This window comes from Pipistrellus kuhlii, unplaced genomic scaffold (assembly GCF_014108245.1).
Source record: "Pipistrellus kuhlii isolate mPipKuh1 unplaced genomic scaffold, mPipKuh1.p scaffold_m20_p_9, whole genome shotgun sequence".
In the NCBI taxonomy this organism is placed as follows: Eukaryota; Metazoa; Chordata; class Mammalia; order Chiroptera; family Vespertilionidae; genus Pipistrellus; species Pipistrellus kuhlii.
This window is the reverse complement of record NW_023425595.1, coordinates 36785047-36809550: the sequence shown is the minus strand read 5'-3', so window position 1 is coordinate 36809550 and position 24504 is coordinate 36785047. Positions and strand designations below refer to the sequence as shown.

Sequence of the window (24504 nt, the reverse complement as noted above, 5' to 3'; positions counted from 1 at the left end):
CGCTGTAGAATTTCCAGTCAGTCAACCTTCCTGTAGTTCTGGGTAATGTCCGTTTTATATTTTAGTTGTATTTTATTGAAATTGTTGTGTGCGGCTGCGGCTAGGTGTTCACCTGGGCGCAGCCATCTTGGATCTCCTCCTGTTTTTCTTAACTTTTCTTCCTTTTATAAATTACATTCTGTGGGAATTATTATCCTGATGAAAAGCAGTCTCTTAAATATTAAATTAAAATATTGTAACAAAGAATTTTTCTCCTCATGAGGTATAGCAATTACATGTCACTATTTTAGAGCCATTGAGTAATATACCTTTAAAAACATCTGAGGGTTATGCTGACCCTTCAGTTATGTTTCTTTTTCCTTCAAATATATTTATAGAGCATAGTCTGAAAGTCAAGGTTAGAGAAGCCAATGATTTACTTCTTCAAATGGAAATTTACTGCTCATGAAAGACACCGATTTAACAGCTCCAGTGGTCAAAGTCTTCATCTTACTGATTTACTGATAGGTATACTGTGTCCCTCAACAGTGCAGGCTCACTGTCCAACCTACCTGTTCTTTTTTCCTCCCAATATGCATCGGCTTTTTTTTAGTAATTGAAGATATGACTCTTCATAAATCATTTAGTTACTTAGTGATTTCTTTATCTCGTTGCTAGAGTGAAGGAGATACAGCCTCAAGGTAAAAGATCTTTGGCCTCCTTTTGCTCTTCTTTTATCCAATTATTCCTTCTATTATTATGTATCCATATATATTTCCAAATATAAAAATGTAAAGTATATATAAATATAAAAGTATTATGTATATATAAATATATCAGGTTATCACTTGGTAATTAAATACTTTGTTACATCCAGTCATATTATATTACTTCAGTTAAACACTTATGCCCCCCACCCCCTCATCCTCACTCCCCACACACATACACACACACACACACACACACACACACACTCCCTGCATTTGCAGCCTTGATAGGATTCACCAGTGATGCCAGAGAGGCAGCCTGTGCTTAATAAATGCATGTATCTTTACGAGTATGACATTTGAAAGGCCTATTATGATTTCATTGACTTTAAGCAAATAATTTTATTTTTATTTTTTAAAATATATTTTATTGATTTTTCACAGAGAGGAAGGGAGAGGGATAGAGAGCCAGAAACATCGATGAGAGAGAAACATTGACCAGCCGCCTCCTGCACACCCCCCACCGAGGTCATGCCCGCAACCCATGCACATGCCCCTGACCGGAATCGAACCTGAGACCCCTCAGTCCACAGACCGACGCTCTATCCACTGAGCCAAACCGGTTTCGGCTAAGCAAATAATTTTAGTTTGCGTTAAAAATATTTTAGAAATATTTTCCATTTCAGTCACTTACTTCTTCTACGAATAAGTTTTCCCCATGAGGTTTCTATGGACACTTCTGATAGAATGAATTCTTATCACAGGGAGGCAAAAGTAGGTTTACAGTGTGTATGCTGATTTCTGTTATATAATGATTGGTTATTTTTTGCTTTATGCTTTAGAAAAGCAAAAATGTATATATACTTAGATATAGCTTATTGCCTCTCTGCTTTTAAAGTTTACTTTCCTTTACCAGTGACTGAATGAAACACTTTTAAAAGTATCTCACTCTTCATAACTAATATTTGTTGTGCTTCTGTGGGTTGGGTACTAAGCTAAATCTTCTACATGTATTATTTCATTTAGCTCTTACAACAATCCTGCAACTAAGTACTGTTGTTGCTATGATTCTATAAGTGAGTATATTGAAATTTAGAGAGGCATCAATCAGTTTTAGCCGTTTATTTGACATCCAACTTCAATATCGGTAATGAAGCTGTTGACAAAAGATGTAAACTTATTCTGTCTCATTTTTCCCCCTCTGAGAAGTTGCAATTCCTCCTCTAATCAATCTGGGAAACTGAACTTGCTGTAGTGCATTCAGAACAAGGTGGCCTGACCAATTGATAGTTGCTAAACCTGGAACCAATGCTTCCAATACCCTCAACAGGTCCTACGCATAAAGTGGCTCCCAAGTCAGGCTGTTCTGTCATTGCTCTCAGGTCATGGAGGGGCTCTTCAAGTCCGTCACAGCGATGGTTCTCGCCAGCTGTCCCGAGGATGTTGCGCTCTGCCACAAATTCATTGCTCCTGGCCAAAAGGTAATTCATTTGGTAAATAAAGCCCAGCACATCCACTCTTTAAATATGTTAATATCTAATGAATACAATTACAGTTAACAATAAATTTTCTTTTTTTTCTTTTCTTACCAAGGACAGATTAGAACATATGTTAAAAAACAACTTTTTAACGTAAGTAGATATTACACTTTCTCTGAACTGTATTGATACTTTAGCATCATTTATCACACTGTATTAATTTTTTTGCTTATATAACTGCTTATCACACTCCCTAAACTCATGAAATATCTATATTTTAATTATTTTTATAGCTCTTGTTTCTGGTTCATAGTCAGTAATCAATGTTTCATTAATAAATGAATGAATAAATTATAGCAATATAAATGAACATAGTAATTATTAACTGTATTAATGCAATTCAAACTAATACTAACTTTAGAAATCAAAATTGGCTCATTAAAAACAAACTTAAGCCCTAGTTGATTTGGCTCAGTGGATAGAACGTTGTTCTGTGGACCCAAAGATCCCAGGTTCGATTCCAGTCAAGGTCATGTACCTTGGTTGCAGGCTCCTCTCAGGCCCAGCACCTGGTCTGGGCTCATGCAGGAGGCAGCCAATCAATATGTTTCTCTCATATGTGTGTTTCTCTGTCTTTCCCTCTCTCTAAAAATCAGTGGGAAAATATCCTGGGGCAAGGATTAAAAAGAAAGAAAAACCTTAAAATTCATACATGTAATGTCTGTCTCTCAGTGTTCCCTTTTCTTTACCATCACTTGCTAAAATCTGATAATATATTCTAAACTTTTTTGCCACTTTTTAAAAGCGTAGCATATATTATTGCCTTATTTTCACTATAATTCTATTTAAGTGTTACTTATACTTATTTCACCAACCATATTAATCAAAGAGGCAAATAAGACAGTATTCAGTGTATTTACAGTATGTGTAGGAAGTTGGACATTAGAAGAGAAGAAAATTGCTTCTGAAAAATAAATTAATATCATTCTTCACCTGCCGTCTTTAGGTTAGGGAAGTTTTTGTTTTAATAAAGACTTCATCCCGTCCTTGAGGAAGGGAATATAATAATTTGGCAGATTGACTGAGTTGAGAATTTTAGGTATCAGTCCAAGCATGTATGGGCTGCATGCCTTATTTATTTGGCCTCTGTTAGCCTTTGAATTTGACATGCTTGGCAGACCCTCAGGCTATAAACTAAAAGTGTTGATGAAACCCTGATCCTGATGATTAGTGAGGCAGCAGAAGTGGGCTCAGAAAAGAAGAAAAATAGTCAGCCATTGTGTGATAGAGAATGGAAAGTCAATGAAGTATAAGTGAGGACATTTTAGGTTTTTTTTTCTTTCACTTAAATTTATATTGAATACTTACTATGTACCAGGCATTGTTCTATTATATAAACTGTCGGTTTTTTTTGTTTTTTTTTCTGCTTCTAAGTTTTTATTAGCATGACTTTTTAAAAACAATCATCTGTACCAATGTGGGAAGTAAGGATAGGAGGAAAGGGGACAGTAGAGGCAGGTTGGATGGGAGGATTATGCACTGTTGGTAATAAAGCTCCAGGTTCATCCCAGAAAAATGTGGTCCTTAAAAATTGTGTATCACTTTTTAGTACGATCTTGTTCTAAAGGCTACCAGTTTGGGCTGCAGCCAGCTTCTTAAGGTCCCCAATCGTGTCATCAATGTTGCACTTGCACGAGCTCTTACTTTCCCATATGGTCCATCTTTGTAAACAACCTTTATCATCCCTTATGGAGCTTGAATCGCTTGGAACCTGCTGACACCACATCCTTCTTGCTGGAGAGCAGTGCCAGGACCATAAACACTGTATTAAAGCAGTGAAAAAGCAGATAAAACTCCCTGCCTTCATTGAGCTTACATTTCTGGTGGAGGTAATAATAGCTAAAAAACAAGATAAGGAAGTTAAACATGTAGTCTATTAAGGCCTCTGACTGACTAGATATGACCTACCCACATTATGGAGGTAAACTGCTTTACTCAGAGGCCACAGATTTAAATGCTAATCTCATACAAAAGACACATTTATAGAAACTTCCTGAATAATGTTTGATTAAATATCTGGGTACCGTAGCCCAGCCAAATTGACATAAAATCAACATTCACAGATCAGGATAGTGGCGATGGAGGTAGAGAGAGGTTTTCCTATTCTAGATATATTTTAAAGATAGAGAAAACAGGATTTGCTGAGAGGGAGAAGGAGATAGAAGAGTCAAAGGTGACTTCAATGCTTTTGTCCTATACCGCTGTAAAATTGAAGCTGGCATTAACTGAGATTGGGAAAGCCTTAAGAGTAGCAAGGGTAAGGGGGAGAAAAGGGGTGATATCGAAATCCTTATCATTAGGGATCATTTTAAGACTGAAAATCTTTTCAGATATCCAGTTATAGCTGCTGGGTAGGCAGTTTGAGTGCATAGATGTAGAGTTTAGAGGAGTGTTCTGGACATAAGCGTATTGATAGAAGTAGTAATTAAATAGATAAGGAAACAGGTAATTTGGACATCTGAAGAAATTAGTGCTGGTGACGGAAATCCAGGGAGAAGATATTAAGAGAAGTAATGTAGCTCCTATTTAATGCACTAGTTCTTAGATAAAGGAAAAATAAATCCACCATTCATTGACTATGAGCCTATGATAATTTTACAGATATTAATGGTTCATTTTATCTTCACAACAACTCTGTGAGTAGTTCTTATTGCCATTCGATAGATAAAGAACCAACTCAAAGAGAGTAGGCCAATAAAAGAAGAAGTGGATATTCAAACTCATATTTATCTGATTTCAAAGCTCATGTTTTCAACCACTATACTTATTGTATTTGAAAGGGCTCTAGAGTTAGTGCTAGAATAGTTGTAGCTTCCCCACTGACCTTAAGACCCTTACGTATCACTTAACTGTCGTGCTTTGGAGTCTGTGTCCATAAAATACTAAATTTGGGAAATGACCTCATGATCTATGCCATTTCCATCATTGGCCATTACCATCATCCATCCCACACAGCACAAGTCATAGTTGAGGCTTAAATTTACATGTGTGACTGTTAGTGTCTGTCACCTCCATGTGGTCAGAGGCTTGTTTATTTTATTTATTATTATGTCTCCAGTGCTTAGCACAGTGCCTCTGATAGGAACTCGGCAACCTATTGAATACCTGAGTGAATTAATAAATGACATATAAGTAACCAGGGATGGGTGAGGATATTCTCCTTCAGACTAGGTCCTCTCTTTGAGTTTTCCTATTAACTCCGATCACTGTTTACTTTAGACACTGAGTATAGTGAATTATGATTTAGAAGACCTGGATTCTAATTCTGCTTCTGCCACTTATTAGCCATTAAAGAATGAATTAATATTTATCAACCACCTAGTATGAGTTAGGCACTATGCTACTCATTGAGGATTCAGTGGTGAAAATAGTCATGGATCAATCCTGTTACAGAATTTAAAATCTAGAGAAAAAGATGAATAATTTGATATTTGTATGAATAATTATTTAATTACAACTGTGAACCTAATTATAGTAAACTAGAGGCCTGATGCACGAAATTCATGCACAGGGGAGGGTGGTCCTATCCCTCAGCCCAGCCTGCACCCTCTCCAATCTGGGACCCCTCAAGGGCAGTCGAACATCTCTCTCACAATCCAGGACTGCTGGCTCCCAACTGCTCACCTACCTTCCTTCCTGATTGCCCATAACCGCTTCTGCCTGCCAGCCTGATCATCCCCTAACCACTCCCATGCCAGCCTGATTGATGCCTAATTGCTCCCTGCCAGCCTGTCTGCCCCCAACTTTCCTCCTCTGCCAGCCTGGTCACCCCTAACTGTCCTCCCCTGCAAGGTTTATCACCCCCAACTGCCCTCCCTTGCTTGCCTGATCACCCACAACTGCCCTCCCTTGCAGGCCTGGTCCCTCCCAACTGCACTCCCCTGCTGGCCATCTTGTGGTGGCCATCTTGTGTCCACATGGGAGCAGGATCTTTGACCACATGGGAGCAGCAATCTTGATCTTGTGTGTTGGAGTGATGGTCAATCTGCATATTACTTTTTTATTAGATAGGATAGAGGCCTGGTGCATGGGTGGGGGCCAGCTTATTTGCCCTGAAGAGTATCCTGGATCAGGGTGAGGGTTCCCTTGGGGTGGGGGGCGGCCTGGGCGAGGAGCCTGTGGTGGTTTGCAGGCCAGCCATGCCCCTTGGAAACCCAAGCAGAGGCCCTGGTATCTGGGATTTATTTATCTTCTACAACTGAAACTTTGTAGCCTGGAGTGGAGCCAAGCCTTCTGCTTGCTCCGTGGCTGCTGCCATTTCTGTTTGGATTTGTTTACCTTCTATAATTGAAACTTTATAGCCTTGAGTAGAAGCTTAGGCCAGCTACGGCAGGCAGAAAGCTTGGCTTCTTCCATTGCCAGAGAAACCCAAGCCTCCCTCCTGCTCTTTTTGGTTTCAGGCATCTTGGTTGGGGTTAATTTGCATACTCACTCTGATTGGCTGGTGACTGTTGGGTGTAGCAGAGGTATGGTCAATTTGCATGTTACTCTTTTATTAGTGTAGATCTTTTTTTTTTTTTAATATATTTTATTGATTTTTTACAGAGAGGGAGAGAGAGGGATAGAAAGTTAGAAACATTGATGAAGGAGAATCATTGATTAGCTGCCTCTTGCACACCCCCTACTGGGGATGTGCCCACAACCCATGTACATGCCCTTGACCGGAATCGAACCTGGGACCTTTCAGTCCACAGGCCGACGCTCTCTCCACTGAGCCAAACCGGTTTCGGCAATTAGTATAGATCTTTAACCTTTCTGAATTTTAGTTTTCTCATCTGTAAAATGGTCACTTGTCTTATATTGTTGAAAGGGTCAAATGACTATTGCTGAAGCAAGTTGTCAGACGAGACAACTTGGAAACACTCCTAGTTAAGTATTATAAAATCCTTTTAGATGTATTGTTGAGTTCACTAGAAAGTAAAAGAAATTCCAGTAGCTAGAAGTGAAGCGGTAACTGGACACCAGAGAGATATGCATAAATGACATGATGCTGAGGATTCTCAAGGTGGAGGTGAAGGGAGGTTGCCAGTCTTTGTAACCAGGGATTTTAACAGCCACAAGAGGACATGACAGGAGATCTAGACATGATGATTACCGTATTTTTCGGACCATAAGACGCTCCGGACCATAAGACGCACCAGTTTTTAGAGAAGGGAAATGAAGAAAAAAAGATTCTGAAACAAATAGTGTCCTAAAATATTTTATGTGCATTAAAACCCAACATCACAGTCATAAACACATGTAATCAACCCTGTAAAGTAAACAGCAGCATTTAGAACCATTTTAGAGCCGGGCAAGCACACAGAGACCACACAGAGCCAGGCAAGTAAAAAAACTTTTTTTTTAAAGTATATGTGTAGGCTATATTTGGACCATAAGACACAGGGACTTATTCCCCCCACTTCTGGGGGGGAAAAAGTGCGTCTTATGGTCCGAAAAATACGGTAATTAGAATTGAGATACTTTCTGAAATACACACACACAAGATACTATGTTCTATAATGATTTAAAAAAAAAAAAAAAAAAGGTAATATGCTAATTAGACTGTACATCATTCTAGATGTCCTTCTGGATGAAGCCAGGACTGGAGGGAAGCCCAGGTCCCAGGTGTCAGAGGGAAGCCAGTGCTGGCAGCCAGGGGAAGGAATGAGTGCATGAATGTCATGCATCAGGTCTCTAGTATGACTGTAATCTTTTCATTAGATTTCAGTGTATTCTTTTTTTTATTATTTAATATATTTTATTGATTTTTCACAAAGAGGAAGAGAGAGGGATAGAGAGTTAGAAACATCGATAAGAGAATCATCCATCAGCTGCCTCTTGCACACACCCCACTGGGGATGTGCCCGCAACCAAGGTACATGCCCTTGACCGGAATCAAATCTGGGACCTTTCAATCCGCAAGCTGATGCTCTATCCAAGCCAAACCAGTTTTGGCCAGTGTATTCTTGATGACTTGTTATAATTGTTTCATGTAAAAATATATTATTTAAGGAATTTATGTAGTAGTTGAATTTAGCCTTTATCAAGCACAAATAGAATTCAGTTATTTTACATTTCCTTTATGGTATGGAGGTTTTTAAATATAGAATCCTTACCTTTTTACTTATCTTTATTTATGTGTGTGAATTTGAGGCAGAGAATGCTATTGATGATCTCTTTAGCATGGTAGTTTTACAGCTTTAAAATAGTTTTCTTCATTCAACAATAAACATTCAAAAGAAGATGTTTGGATACTATCCCATGCAATTCCACAATGTCTTCTCTTCCTCTCCTCTAAGCACTTTGGAAAGTTCCTGGAAAGGAGAGGAAATAACCTGTGTACATATCAAGAAAAATTAGTAGAGAAAGTTAAGAGGGTCATTAAGGATATTCAGTATCAGAACTGTAATTTGAACTTGAAAGTTCTGCCTCAACTTGAGGTATGGAAGGAGCATGTCCAGAAAAAGTAAGAGACATTTGGACATGAGAATCATTTTTCTTAAAAATGGAGCAGTAACAGCAGTGGTACAACATCCTTTTTGATTGCTCTTACATTTCTCAGCATGATAATGATATAATAGAACAACAGGATGTCTGAGCAGGAGGAAAGAACTTTAGGTAATATAATCCAGTCTCCTTGCTTACAAGTATAAACACTAAAATGTTTAATGTTTATATACCACATTACAAAAAATGTATAAAATGCTTCCATTAAGGTGGGGTGATTTACATAACTAGTGGGTGATAGTAGAGTCAGAGGGAAAACCCACATCTCTTGTTTTTATTGAACATAAGAGACTCCGAGTGATTTAGACATTATCTTAGCAGTTAGAGCTTAGACTCTATTCAGCACACCAGAGTTTACTACTACCGTGTTTCCCCGAAAATAAGACATCCTCTGAAAATAAGACCTACTTACAGGTTTCCTTCTGAGTGAAATATAAGGCATCCCCCCCGAAAATTATGCCCCCCCCCCCGGGCTAAACATGAGAGATTTGGTCCACTGATTCTGAAAGAAATGGAGTCACAAGAAATTCACCAGGAAACTCAGGAATTGGGTTGTTATGATGATGTTCCAGAAGATGATGACATGATTGTCATTGAATAAATGAGTAAATTCTTGATACTGTAGGATTCACAGTTTGTCTGGTTTGTGTTGACAACTACTGTGCTACCATACCGTATACAGGTAATAAATTTCCTTTATTTTCATTTAACAATAAATGTGTACCGTATTCTTCTTCATGGAAAAATAAGACATCCCCTGAAAATAAGACCTAGCGCATCTTTGGGAGCAAAAATTAATATAAGACCCTGTCTTATTTTTGGGGAAACAGGGTAGTCACATGAGTCATTTTTAGCAACTTACTGATCTTTTCTAAGCTTCAGTTTCCCCTCTAGAGGATGCTTGTTTAAAAATTATTCCTACTGCCAACACCAACATCATTCTGACCTTAGAAATTACCTGTTATTCAATACTAAGTTTTTAATTTGAATAGAATTTTCATCTTTGAAAAAAGCTATCTCTCAAAACATAGCTTTGGGGGCTTTATTTGCACTGTAAGACACAACTTTCTGATGAGTTATGATAGTATGAATTTCATTTCTGCTTCAGAGAATAAGTTTGTGTTGGGTAAGTTATTTTTTGAGCTCAAAGTTCTTGAGGAACTTTATAGATTTTTGTTTTTAATCATCCAAAATGCTGATCAGAAGACCTAGGGAAACTGACATTTTTATATATTAGTGAACATAATTGTTGTAACCCTGTAAAAGGGCAACAATATCTTTGGCAATATCTTTCAAAATATGCAAAATTGCAAATGCCAACACACCAATAATTTCATTTTTTTATTTGCAAAATTAGTATATGAGAGTCATTTGTAGCATAAAATAGATATATGTAGTAATTATTCAAAGTAGCGAAATTGGAAATAGCTGAAATATATACCCACCAAAAGATGACTGGCTAAAACTAATTAGGATACATCCACAAAATAGAATATTACATAATAGCTCAAAAAATGAAGACGCTTTTCATACGCTGATATGGAAAGATCTGTATGGTATATATTTTTGCATAAATAACGTTGTAAGAGTGTATGGTATGTATGTGATGGCTGCCATATATTTTTTATAGGGAGATTATATATTAACTAGAGGCCTGGTGCATGAATTCATGCACCAGTGGGGTGCCTCAGCCTGGCCTGCAGGATCGGGCCAAAACCAGATCCCAACATCCCCTGAGGAGTCCTGGATTGTGAGAGGCAAAGGCCAGCCCGAGAAACCACCCCCAATACACGATCGGGGCTTGGGAGGGACACAGGAGATTGGTCAGCCAGGGAGGGACATGGCAAGGCTCCATGGCATGTCTGGCTCGTCTTTCTTAGTCCCAATCAGCCAGACCTCAGCAGCAAGCTAACCTACTGGTCGGAGCATCTGCCTCCTGGTGGTCAGTGCACATCATAGCAAGCGGTTGAGGAGCCTTAGCATGTCATTAGCATATTATACTTTGGTTGAACAGCTGACTGGATGACCGGACACTTAGCATTTAGGCTTTTGTTATATATCTAGGATATTTGCTTACAGATGTAAAAAATCCTCTGGGGGAAAAACCCTGCTGAAAGGTTACCCAAAACCATTAACAGTGATTGTGTAAGGAGAGGAACAAATTAGGTTGCTATGGGGCAGGATAGAAAGATGTATACTCTTTCATACATAATGATTTCTTTATTTTATAATTTCTTTACTGATTAAGGTATTACATATATGTCCTTATTATCCCATTGGATATATGCACCCCTATGTTCATAGCAGTACAATTCACCATAGCTAAGATTTGGAAACAGCCTCAGTGCCCATCAGCAAATGAGTAGATTAAAAAACTGTGGTAAATCTACACAATGAAATACTACACTGCAGTCTATGGCCATACCACCCTGAACGTGCCCGATCTCGTCTGAAATACTACACTGCAGTAAAAAAAAAAAAAAAATGAATTCTTACCATTTGCAACAGCATGGGTAGAACTGGAGAACATTATTCTAAATGAATAAGCCAGTCAGAGAAACATAATGATTTTTTAAAAATAAAATAAAATAAAAACACTATATGCATATATTACCTGTTCAAATCATTCAAATGAATTTTTGGCTTGGCTTGCTTTAGGCATGAGGTTTCTTACTGATACTTTTCTTAAACCAGTCTTACACAATGCTTAGAATATATTAAAGAGGACTTACCATGGCCTGAAAAAGTTCATAGGACCTGACCTGTGACTACCTCTCCGATCTAATTTCCTGGCATTCTTCCCCTTGTTCAATACTAGGTCACATTGACCTTTCCCTTCTTTGAATGAGCCAGACTCAGGCCTCACTCAGACCTGTGTACCCACTGTTCCTTTTGCCTGGAATACTTCCCCCAGATGTTTATATGGTTCTTTTCTTCGGGCAGGTTTCTGTTAAGATGTCGCCAACTCAGAGAAGTCTTTCTTCACCATCTTTTCTAAAATAGCATCTTCAAACATCCTTTGTCTACTTACCTAGCTTTATTTTTCTTCATAGCACCAATAGATCCCTAGCATCATACTATTTCTGTTTATTTGTTTATCTTTCTCCCCACTCCCCACCTATACCCCCAATATATCTATCTATCTATCTCTATCTCTCGCTCTTTGTCACACACACAAACCATACATGAATATCTCCATAAAGGCAGGAGCTTCATTTTTAGTTACTGTATATCCAGTGTCTAGTAACCCCTTGCACAGAGTAGGTGCTCAATGTTTGTTGGGTGAATGAATGAATGACGGTTCTAGGAAAATATTTTTGCTCATTCAGCCTCTGTATTTCATACCGTTCAGTACGGCATTGGCATAGCATGAATTCAGAGAAAATCTTTACTTGCTTAGTGACTATCTACTCTGTGTGCACTGAAAGTAGGTCAGGACTGGGGTTATTGGATGGTCATTCTCTTCATGTTTATAGGAGACCCATAGGATTAGGTAAACCTTACTTCCTGATTACTTTGTAATCATTTAATACTCATATAATCGCAAAGACTATGAAAATAGACCTTTTCTTGTTTTCAGGTGGACTAGTTAATAATAGCCTATTGTTTTCAGGTGGATCAGTTAACAATGGCCTCTGCTTTTCTGTTTCTCTCCAGCATTTCTTATACGGAAGCCATGGAGATCTTAAAACAGGCGTCCCAGAACTTCACCTTCACCCCAGAGGTAGTATTTGTGTTTGAGTGTGTGTGTATATCAAAATGTTTTTCCTCATCCTTACCTTATTACTTAGAGGCCCGGTGCACAAAATTTGTGCACAGGCAGCGGAGGGGTGAGGGAGTGAGGGAGTGGGGGGGAGGGGGGGGACTAGGGTGTCTCTCAGCCCGGCCTGCATCCTCTCCCAATTCAGGACTCCTCGGAGGATGTAAACTGGCAGTCTGACATCACTCTCACAATCTGGGACGGCTGGCTCCTAACCACTTGCCTGCCTGCCTGATCACCCCTAATCTCTTTGTCTGCCTGCCTGCCTGCCTGCCTGATTGCCCCTAACTGCTTGCTTGCCTGCCTGCCTGTTCACCCCTATCTACCTCTGCCTCAGCCCCCACCACTGCAGCTTTGTCTGGAAGGACATCCGAAATGATGTCCAAAAGGTCGTTCGGCTGTCCAGTCTAATTAGCAATTATGCTTTTATTATATAGATTATTTAAAATAGTCTTATTTCTCTTATTGGCAGGGTGCAAGATTTGCTCCTCTATACATTAGCTTTTTTTTATATTTGCTCAGCCTTGTTTAAATATTTATAATGAACGATAATTTTGAAGTACAATAGAATTGTATCATTTGTAATAGCAGTAACTAAAGGGTTATACAGAAGTTTCCCAAGTTTAGGAAGATAAAAATCCTTTAAAAGAATGGCAACTACAGACTATTAATATAGAAATCAACTAGTTCAGTGTTTCCCAAAGTAAATTCTAAAGGATATTAACAGGTATCAAACAAAAGAGGTTAAATAATCAAGTAAGTTTAAGCAACAAATAAAACAAATTTCTTTTCCTTTTGAACTTTATAGAGTTTTCCCATCTGTGATCCACTTTGGGAAACACTGAATTGTTTTGAGTTGTTTTTTTAAGAATGCCTTTATTTTATTGGCAAAGGTATAGGTACAGAGAGGCTACATGACTCTTCGGTGAGCATGCACGTAATGTTAGAGGCAAGGCTTCTCACTCCTATGCCAGTACTTCTTCCCTATAATTAAGGTATTGCCAGACATGTGGGAGTAATAAGATAATGTTCAGAATGTACAGTAATACCTTTGTCTTCAACTATTCCTTATACCAGTCCCAACCCCAGTTAAGTCAGATCCTCTTATAAGCTATAATAGTTATATTTATAATCAATTAATTTCTTTGCATAATTTTGTATTTAGTGTTTGTCTCTTACTCTGTAAGCTTTATGAAATTTAGGGTCTTATTTTTCTTACTATAGCCAATACCTAGCATAGGACCTGAGATTTAACAGGCACATTAATATTTGCTGAATAAATAGAAGAAACGTGTTATTAAATATTCATCAAGTAGCATCTGATATATCAGTTGACTCTTTTAGTTTAAAAAATTTCACTGAGAGAAGCCATCTAGCCAAAGATGGACTCAATATTAGAAATATTTATCTTTCATCATTTAATTTCCTGAGATTAGGACCATAACTGTAGAAGGCATTCTAGGCAGTATTAATAAAACTGTGATCCTGGGTCAGTTTTTATACACTGTGGAAAGCGCACTTTTTTCTCCCTGCAGATGCTATTCATCTGCTAAATGCTGCTCCCTCAGACTGGGGCAGAGAGCATGGTATTTATCTACTCGTTTCAGCTTTCATCTTTCCAGGCCTGTGGATGTTCTTGCTAGCACATACCTCTCTAGTTATCTGTGTAACCTCAGCAGACAGCTCCACACATCGCTGATCCTCAGGGAGAGAACTGATACAGGTTATTTACAGGGTCCTGCATTGTGTATTTCAGCTCTGTCTTCTCCTTTGGTCATTTTTTTTTTTTTTCTCATTGCAGTGGGGTGTTGATCTGTATACTGAACATGAAAAATACCTGGTGGAGCACTGTGGCAACATACCAGTCTTTGTCATTAATTATCCATTATCACTGAAGCCTTTCTACATGAGAGACAATGAAGATGGGCCTCAGCACACAGTAAGGAATGACCAAACAAATTGGATTAGTCATCTCAGAGCCTGGGTTTTCCTTTTGGCTTAATTTTATTTATCCTTTGGCATATTTTCTTTAATTAAGTTTCTCAAAGGCATCTTTAAAAAAGTATTCACAGAGAAGATCCCAATTTTCTATAAATGTACTCCCTCATTTCTATGACAGAGGTGTCCTTACATGGCAGATGCACATGTAGGTGTGTTTTGTTTTTTAAATAACTAAGAGGAAATAGCCTAGAGCACTGCATAGCAATGCCAGGTCCACTGTCAGGTTAAGTGCTGGATAGAAGATTATAGAGGTGGGGAGTATGCTGGGCGAAAGGCCATTGCAGTGGCAAAGGAAGAGGCAGCTGGCAGAGCAGGAGACTGCCTGATAGAAACAGTGAGGGGTTCTGGGGGACCCAGGAGGTCTGGGTGACTATTCTGTCTCGTCTGTTTCTCTGTTTTCTGTAACCTTTGTCATCCTGTCTTTTTTCATCCTTAACTTTAGTTGTGTTTTTTATTCTTCTGGTTTACTTTGGGGAAGGGTCTCTTCTTTGCTCCTTTACAAAATTATCTACACTAATAAAAGAGAAATATGCAAGTTGACTATACCTCCATGACACCCACCAGCCAATCAGGAGTGAATATGATGGGTTAATTTGCATACACAGGCACAGAGCGAAGACTGAAGAGGCTTGGCTTCTCCACTGTGGCCAGAGCAGAGAAGGCGAGGGTCCCGGATGCCAGAGGAAAACCGGTGCCGGCAGCTAGGGGAAGGAAGGCCTATTGCATGAATCTTCGTGCAGTGGGTCTCTAGTCAATATATAAAATAAGAATATATTTATTGAATAGTTACATATTCAATATCATTAACTGTAAAAGTCTATGATACAAATATATTATGTTTATCTCAAAAAGGGTCCAAAAACTTGGTGCTTTTCACTTGTCTTTAGAAAAAATGTAGATTAGGGCCCACCAGTAAATAAAATGTCCCCATCTTGGGGTTTACAAGGTTGTCTATTTGAATGTATTTTCTGTTTTCTCTTACAGTATTACTACTAGTAAAACAATAAGTAGCCACCAATTAGGAGATTCCTCTGAAGCAAGCAGGACCATCTCATCTCTAAGTAATGAAACAAACCTCCCATTTATCTCTAAACTGGGAGTTTTTTCTTCCTTTTCAGAGATAAAAACTGGGGTGCAAAGACATTGATTGCATTTCCCCAAACTACTAAGACAGTAAGTGATAGAGTTGGCATTCAGACTTGATTGTCTCACTCTGAGGTCAATGTTCTTCTCTACTCTGTCTCACTGCCTCAGAATCACAAGCATCGAGTTACATGTTAACCAGTGATTTTATTTATCCCCACCTTTCATGATGCATTATCCAAATTCAGTGAGCAGCCCAATTGATTTATGATTATTATTTTTCTTTTCCCTATCAATCCTCTGATATAATTGATTTTGAGAAATGAATTGGCCAACAGATTGGCAGCAAAACATAAACATAGGGCAAAGATTTTTCAATTCTAAATAACTTGATATTAAGTCTACATCTCTTGGCTTTTTTATCACTCCATCACATCCCACTCCCACCGTCCACCCCCCAAGCACACACGCACACCCTTTATTCTTCTTGTACAATTCCCTAGATTGAGCCCTTTTCATTGATTTCATTTATAATCTGCTGAAGATTTTCTTTCTCTAAAGCCCAGTCACCTTGAGCCTTCTTTTTCTGAATTTTTATAGCATTTATTATTTTTTTTAAATATTTTATTGGTTTTTTACAGAGAGGAAGGGAGAGGGATAGAGAGTTAGAAACATCAATGAGACACATCGATCAGCTGCCTCCTGCACACCCCCTACTGGGGATGTGCCCGAAACCAAGGTACATGCCCTTGACCGGAATTAAACCTGGGACCTCTCAGTCTGCAGGCTGATGCTCTATCCACTGAGCCAAACCGGTTAGGGTTGGATTTTTATAGCATTTAAATAATTAGTAAAGCTGGTAGCATTATATTTATTTTTGGTAGATTCTGTATAAGTTTTGCTTTCTCAAACAAAATTCTTAACTTTTTTGGGATAGTGAGTGAGTTTCTGATAGCCGCCATGGACCTACAGTTCAATCCTCCTTCCCCCTGCCACCCCTGTCACTGAAGCAGCACTTTCTAGAGTCAGTAATGCCATGTTATTAAGTCCAACACACTTTTAACAGTCTTTTCTGACTTCACCCCTCAGTGTTATCCAGCAGTATTGTTGACTTTCCTCTTCTTAAAACTTTCTCCTCTCTCGGATTCTGTGGCATTGCATTCTCCCAGTTTTCCTCCCTTCTCAGGGGGTCCTTCTTTCTCAGCCACCTCTGCAGGTTCTTCCTCATCTACTAATCCATTAAATGTTGGAATTCCTCAAGGCTCCATCCTAGGTCTTTTCTCCCCACAGATAATTTCCAAAATTACCAAATTTACTATTTCTTTTCCATAAACTCAGAAATGTATTCCACTAACCCAGACTGGTCTGGGCTCTGAACTCAAACTGCCATCTACATATCTCAAAAGTCTCCCAAAATTAACATACGCAAACGGACCCCATGATTGCTGATCTTCTCCTATCCTCCCACCAAATTTGATCTTCTTTTTATATCCTCTGTTCATCTAATACAAGCCAGGTAACTGAGTCATTTTCTAAATATCTCTTGCTTTCCATATTAAGGTTATCTCTTAAGTTCTGTCATTTTTATGCTCCTAAATGTATCTCAAATCCATCCACTGCTCTACATTTCCACTTTTACCTTTTTAGATTAAGACAGCATCATATCTTGCCTGGTTTACTTCAGTATCTACTCTAGTCTCCTGACTGGTCTTCTGTATCTACTCTTCCTCCTCAGCGTCAGCTCTCCATGTTGCGCATGAGCTTTTAGAAAATGTAAGTCTGATCATGTTACCTCCCTTCTTATCTCCCTTCTTAAAACCATTTGTGGCCTCCCACTGCTCGCTCGCTCTTTTTTTTTTTTTTTATTGATGAGAGAGATAGAGAAATATCGATTTATTGTTCCACTTATTGATGCATTCATTAGTTAATTCTAGTATGTGCCCTCACCAACCCACAACCTTGGTGTATTGGGACGATGCTCTAACCAACTGAACTACCAGACCAGGCTCTTAGGATAAAAATCAAAATCCTTCACATGGCCTACAAGCCTCAGTGCAGCCTGGCTGCTCCTCTCTCTTGCCTGATTTACTGTGTGCTCCCCTTTGCTCTCTCTGCTGCATCCACACCGCCCTTCCATATCTTCAGACTTGTAGCGTTTCTCTCACTACAGGATCTTTGTGCTCCCTCAATCTATAACCATCTTCTTCACCTAAGTAATTTTACTTACTCTCCAGATCTCCATGCAGCCTTCATTTCCCAGAGAAGCCTTCCAGCTTGAGTCAGACACCCCTGTTAGACACTACAGTAGTACCATATCAAATTTCAGTCCCAGAACTACTAACTCTTACTCTATCATAATCCTTAACTCAGTTTTAATTTACACTTATTTGTATGACTCTTTAATTACTGACACTTGCCTCTTTGCCAAAGGACTGAGGACCTCTTTCTCACTCACTAATGTATCTGTAGTGCCTGCAGCGCCTGGGACATAGCAGGCGCCTCTCGTCTATTTGATGATAGATGATTGGATGGATGGGTGAATGGAGCCCAACCCCGTTGTAGACACACAGTGGACAAGTAGTGAGTGAGTGATTTGGCTTGCTAAGGAAATTTCTGGGAAGCTAAAGAGCAACTTTTACTCTAAATTTTTTGAGTGATAGCAGCATGTTCTAAAATAAGTCCAGTGGTTTTAGAATGAGATACTCTTGGGTTCAAGTCCCAAGTCATAAACTGTATGACCTCAGGTAAACCATCTAGTTTCTTTGAATCTTAGTTTTATAATCTGAAAAAGAAAAAAAACTAGGCAATAACATTTTCTGGAGTTGTGAGGATTACATTAGGTAATATATGAAAAATGCAGAGCAAAGTGTTTGGGATGGTAGGTAGTCAATAAATATGAAGCCCTCTCTCTTTTCCTCCTAAATTTTGACAAAATCTTTACCATGATAAAGCACAATAATATTAAAATATTTGTATGTGTTGCCATATCATAACCTGCTCTCAACATGCTGTTAAGATTCCTTAATAGGCATTTCTCTCAAAGACAGTGGCCACCAGCATTTCTTACCTTAGAAGCACAGAGTGAAAAAGAGGTTTTCCTTGTGACCAGTCTCTAGTGGTGTCTTCCAGCTTGAAACCTGAAGACATTATAATGGGACTTTAGTAGACTTTATAATTTATGTAGTACTATGGCACATAGCTTCTTGGAGCTAAATTATTAAAATATAATTTATTTAAACTATATACATTAAACATAGATGATAACATTGGTTCATTAGCTACCTAGATTTATATTTCAAGCCACTTATATAATGTGTCTGTTTCTATTCTAGTTTATTTATTTATTTTTTTAGTTGTGAATGAACAGGCTTTGGGCCAGATAACTAGATTATGTGTTTCTTTCGTAGGGCTGTAATAACAGATTGTGGGTAGGGTTGCAAAAGTTTCTCCAGTGGGTGTGATGCAATCTAAAAAAAAATATAACAGGTGTATTTTACAGGTGCCTTCTCTAGGGAATCAGACAAGAAAGATAGGGAAATGTTTAACCTACACTTACAATATTTGGCCAGGCTAATAAATAGTAAAATGGTATCTTTTTACAATTATAGTCTCTTTTTCTTTATTTCTCTCCCACCCTCCCCAACACACACACACACACACACACACATGCACACACGCACACACGTAGAAGGTATGCACTTCGTTATAATGAAAAGTACACTGGACTAAGAATTAGTAGTGCTAGGTTTGAAATTCAGCCCTCTTACTAGTTAGCTGTATGACCTTAGGCAAGTCTGTTCCATCTCTGAGCATCAATTTCTCTCTCCATAAAACCAGATAATTGATTAGATGACCTCCAAGATACTAACCAGATCTAAGATTCTCTGATTTCAGATAGCCAAACTTTTTCTCATTTGGATATAAGAACAATTTGTAAATTCCCAAACACATTTGATAATTTGAAGGAAACAGATCATGGGCCTAATAAAATGAGTCTAAGCAAACATGCAAAATGCTCTGTGCCCCTGAGTCTTGGTCCCTGAATAAGTTCCCCACAAGCAGGTCACAAATACTATTTAGCTAGGGAAATGGCTTCACAGAGAAGAATTCCAACCATGTGATTAGGAAAATGTGACTGCTCAACATTTGTGATAAGATTCCAAGGATCACCAGATAATGTTCTCATTTTTACATTGTATCAATATTACTTAGCAAAGCATGAACATTTAAGCATTAGCGGGCATTCAATAAAGTACCTATTGTAAAGTCAGGTTGGAAAGAATACTGGATGAAAGGTTCTAATAAATTACCTGGGCTGGAGCTAATTAATTGTTGTGCATCAAAATAGCTTGAACCTCAAATCAACAGAAAAGTGATGAAGGTTATTGCCCAATTTTCCCATATCTAGGACTAATAAATATCCTAAGATATTATGACCAAGTTAAAAGTATGCATTTCAGTCCACCCAGCCTGCTCTCAGGCTAGCCATTTTACTGGCCAGATTCTGTCTTCATTCATTGCTACCTGCAGCCATCTGCATCATTGCCCTGTCACGGAGGATTCTCTTTCTTAGCTGTGCTTCCTCGTTTTTAGGGGCAAAACACAGTCTGTGTCAGCAGTTAGAGAAAAAGCTCGTAGAGGCTGAAACCACAGACATGTTTCCCTTGGCTTGTGGAACATTCTTCTTTTGTAATAGTATGTAATATTGTCCCATTGTTGCTACCAGTCTGTGAGCAGCCAATACAATTTGTGTATTTAAAAATAGTAATATAGGTAGGAAGAGAGGTAGCGGAGGAAGGGACATTAGACTTCTTTTCCCCTCTTTGAACTTAGCATGGAAAAAAAGGTAATGTATGAAAGGCCTTGTTCCTATCTAGCCTGCTTGTTTTTAATTCAAGGTCTGTTTTTTAATTCAAGGTCTGAGTTTTATTTTCAGTGCATTGATTGGAATCAGAGAGAAAGAGTCAAAAGGGAGTGTCATAAATAGAGACCAGAGCTGTTCAACTTGAATACCAACACAGACTATTTCTAGACAGCATGCCACTGCAGCTGTGTGACTGAAACAAAATCAAGATCCTCACACAGTTGGGAGGATGTGCCAGGCAGCATTCCAGCCTAAAAGTTGGGCCCAAAGCTAAATAAGCTGTGTGTAAGACTAGGGAAGGTAGCCGAGAGTGTGGTAGAATTATTTTTAGCCTTCACTGTTGTCTGTGTAAGAGACTGAACAGACAGCAGAACTGAAGTCCTTCTGTTACGGAACAGAAAGATTTGTCTGCCCGGCATGAGCAGAGCCTAACACTAGATACCAAGAATTGCAGGGGAGAAATGGGTATTTTATTATAAGTGGCTTCATTCAAAAGAATAGGAAGTTAATGCTCAAAAACCCAATCATCCTGATGGTATGTAGGTTAAAAATTTTACAGGGTGGAGCAAAAGTAGGTTAACAGTTGTGAGTATGCAAAATATAGTTTATTCTTATATTATTTTTTTATTTATTATTGCATTACTTTCCATATGAGCAACTGCAAACCTACTTTTGCCCACTCCTGTATAGGGCAAAATCACAAAACAGTGGGTTAGGGGTTTATGGTTGAGTTGGGAACTGATTGGTCAGAGATGATGTGAGGGCAATGAATCATTGCTTCAGGATTTGAGGATAGCTCTGGGGTCTTTTCTGAAGTCCTTCTGTCCTGTCTCATGTGCCTGTACCACTTTAGGGCTCAGGAGCTGAAAGATAATGTAGGTCAGAAATGTTATCTTTAGCCTCTTAGAGGTCCAGACCATGTGACCATTAGTCAGTTCTAAGCTGCCTATCCTCAGCTGCCTCTGTCAGTGGTGTGGGTGGGAGATAGTTAGGTTAGGTCTTTGACCTGTTAACCGAGCGGGACCTATAAACACGTCAAACATAAACAATATCGGGAACGGGTAGGACGTATGAATACGTCCTTGAAATATACCGTATTTTTCGGACCATAAGACGCACTTTTTTCCCCCCAGAAGTGGGGGGGAAAAGTCCCTGCGTCTTATGGTCCAAATATAGCCTACACATATACTTTTAAAAAAAAGTTTTTTTACTTGCCCGGCTCTGTGTGGTCTCTGTGTGCTTGCCTGGCTCTAAAATGGTTCTAAATGCTGCTGTTTACTTTACAGGGTTGATTACATGTGTTTATGACTGTGATGTTGGGTTTTAATGCACATAAAATATTTTAGGACACTATTTGTTTCAGAATCTTTTTTTCTTCATTTCCCTTCTCTAAAAACTGGTGCATCTTATGGTCCGGAGCGTCTTATGGTCCGAAAAATACGGTATGTTGCGCCCCGAGAGGGACGGTATATATTTTTTGTAATCTTTTTTTTTTTTTTTAATATTTTATTGATTTTTCACAGAGAGGAAGGAAAGGGGAGGGATAGAGAGTTAGAAATATCAATGAGATGAGAGAGAAACATCAATCAGCTGCCTCTTGCACACCCCCCACTGGGGATGTGCCGGCAACCAAGGTACATGCCCTTGACCGGAATCGAACCCAGGACCTTTAGGTCCGAAGGCCGACGCTCTATCCACTGAGCCAAACCGGTTTCGGCTATTTTTTGTAATCTTTATCATTGTTTGTAAAATTTATAATTTTTTAATTCGACGTGTCCATTTTTTTTTGTTGGTATTCTTTTCTATTTTTTTTGTAATTTTGTATTTTCCTTTGTGCTTTATATATATAAATAAACAAATATATATATATATATATATATATATATATTTCATTTATTTTCATTAAGTATAAATTTAAAAAAATAATATGAAATTATGTCCTCCGGGCATGACGTACTGACACGTCCTAGTGAAAGAGTACGCGCCCGTTACAGGTTGCGTCATTAAAAAGGGAACTCCCCAGTTAACAGGTTTTAAGGGAAGAAGGAGAAATTGAATGAAGGAAGAGGGAAAGAAAAAGGAAAGAGGGATGATTCCTAGAGCTAGGATTTAAAACTAAATTTGATCAAAGTCATAAGGACCCTTGGTTTCACATCCATCTATTTCATGTCTCAAAGCTGCGTTGGAACAAAACCCGGATTTTAGTTCCAGGAATGCTCAAAATGTGTCTAAGAGGACTTTTCACTATGCAGCCAGTGAATTCTCACTTTACCTAGTCAAGGGCAGGATTGCTCAGTCCCCGGCTCTGTAAGCCAGCCTCGGACTCCCGTAAACCACAAACCTGTTCACACATGAGGGAAAATTGTAATCAACAACTAACGTTCTAGATCAGCAGTCACCAGCCGGTGGTCTGTGAGGTCTGAAAGGTTGATGACCACTGTTCTAGACAACTTGCTTGTTTCCAATGTGTTTGCATTCTAAGCCCCTCACCGTTCATTACTTGGCAAACATCCAAACAGGTTTTTTTCATTCTTAACAAAATTATGAGTCCCTCTATATTTTACATTTTGTGTTCCTTTATGTCATGGTTTGTATTATATTTGGATGTTCCTTTTACCTTCACTAGACCCAGGGGGAAACAGGTAATTTCTATAGTAATTAGTTCAGTGGTTTCCAGGAGAAGACACAATATAGGAGAATCTTACCTGGAATGGAAATTGTGATATTTAGGGAATGCAGTACTTTTTATATCATATCAGAAGAAAGTGTAGGTCTGTGTATACTAAACATAGATGTCTTTATTTATAGTTGAGGAATACTTTATTATATTCTAGCTTCTCAGAAAGTATGCATAATCTCTAGAGAGAGAAGGATATCATTATGAGGAAAAGCAGGAAGTATCTGGCATGGTGGAAAGGAAACTAACCCTAAAGTAAAGGAGAAGAAGGTTATGAGGGGGGAGAGAAGAAAATAAAGCCTTGGTGGGCCTTGCTTCACAAGAGATCAATCTGTCCTTCCTTTGGCCATGGGTCAGTGATGAAGCATTGTGAAGGAATGCCTTACTCAAAAGAAATATCTCCGAAGGGGGGGAGCAACTTTATTTACCCTCTAGGTCCAGAAAACATACAGAAACTCAGCTGCCTGAGAATGTGAGTTTTCAAGCCATGTAGACCAAGAAAGGGCATAGATGACGTATATATGTTCTTTCTTCATGTTACAAAAGTAATAGTGATGTAGGACTAGGTCGATGTCTTCTAAAATTTTTATTCTACCATAATAGACTCTTGGTAAGAAGTTATTTCCTACTGATAGCTCCTCTCCCAGAGTACTGAGGAAGAAAATAGGGGGATTACTAGTCTGGCCTTATTCTAATTAACAACAAGGAATCGGTGGGCATGTGGAAGTGGGAGAGTCCAGACAGCCTGGGGGGAAGCAGCATGGTAAACCGTTTTATGATGCAGCAGCGATTTCCAATCTTCTTCATCTCATGGCACACATGAGCTAATTACTAAAATTTTGCAACACCCCCAAAAGTACATTCTATTTTTTACCAATCTAAAAAAAGTAAAAGGTATAATTTTGATTCAATCACACTGAACAGCTAATATTGTATTAGCTGTTGTCATTTTTTAATTTGACAAAATCTACCTCACCAAATAGTCAGGTATTGCATGTTTTGAAAATTCTTGTGGCAGACCAGTTGAAAATTACTGTGATGCAGAAATGGTTGCCCCTTGCTCTTCCCTCAGGGAATTATACTGCCCTACCCCATTGATAGGAGCTGAGGAACTTGCATGTGACTTGCATTGGCCAAACCCTTTAAAGCAAACATGACCTACATACCTTGCTTCTGAACAAATGATTTTATTTTTATTTTTTGTTTGTTTATAGTATTTTATTTATTAAATTTTTATCTGTATACATATTTTAACATTGCCCCCCCCCCCAGAGTTTTGTGTCCATTGGTTGTACTTATATGCATGTATACAAGTCCTTCGGTTGATCTCTTATCTCCCCCAGATCTCCCTACCCTCCCTGCTGTAATTTGACAGTCTGCTTGTTGCTTTACTGTCTTTATATCTG

At 38.6% G+C, this 24504-nt stretch overlaps 1 protein-coding gene across 3 annotated transcripts in view; it reads left to right on the top strand.

The window, feature by feature from the left end:
• Window positions 1-24504, top strand: part of NARS2 (asparaginyl-tRNA synthetase 2, mitochondrial) — a 114067-nt gene that overhangs the window by 74836 nt on the left and 14727 nt on the right. For 2 of the 3 annotated variants that reach the window (XM_036428307.2, XM_036428309.2), the window contains 4 exons: window positions 2069-2167; window positions 2280-2317; window positions 12371-12437; window positions 14275-14412. In XM_036428307.2, the coding sequence (XP_036284200.1) occupies window positions 2069-2167; window positions 2280-2317; window positions 12371-12437; window positions 14275-14412 (342 nt within the window). The remainder of the gene's footprint in view (window positions 1-2068; window positions 2168-2279; window positions 2318-12370; window positions 12438-14274; window positions 14413-24504) is intronic. The other variant, XM_036428308.2, reaches the window with a different exon arrangement.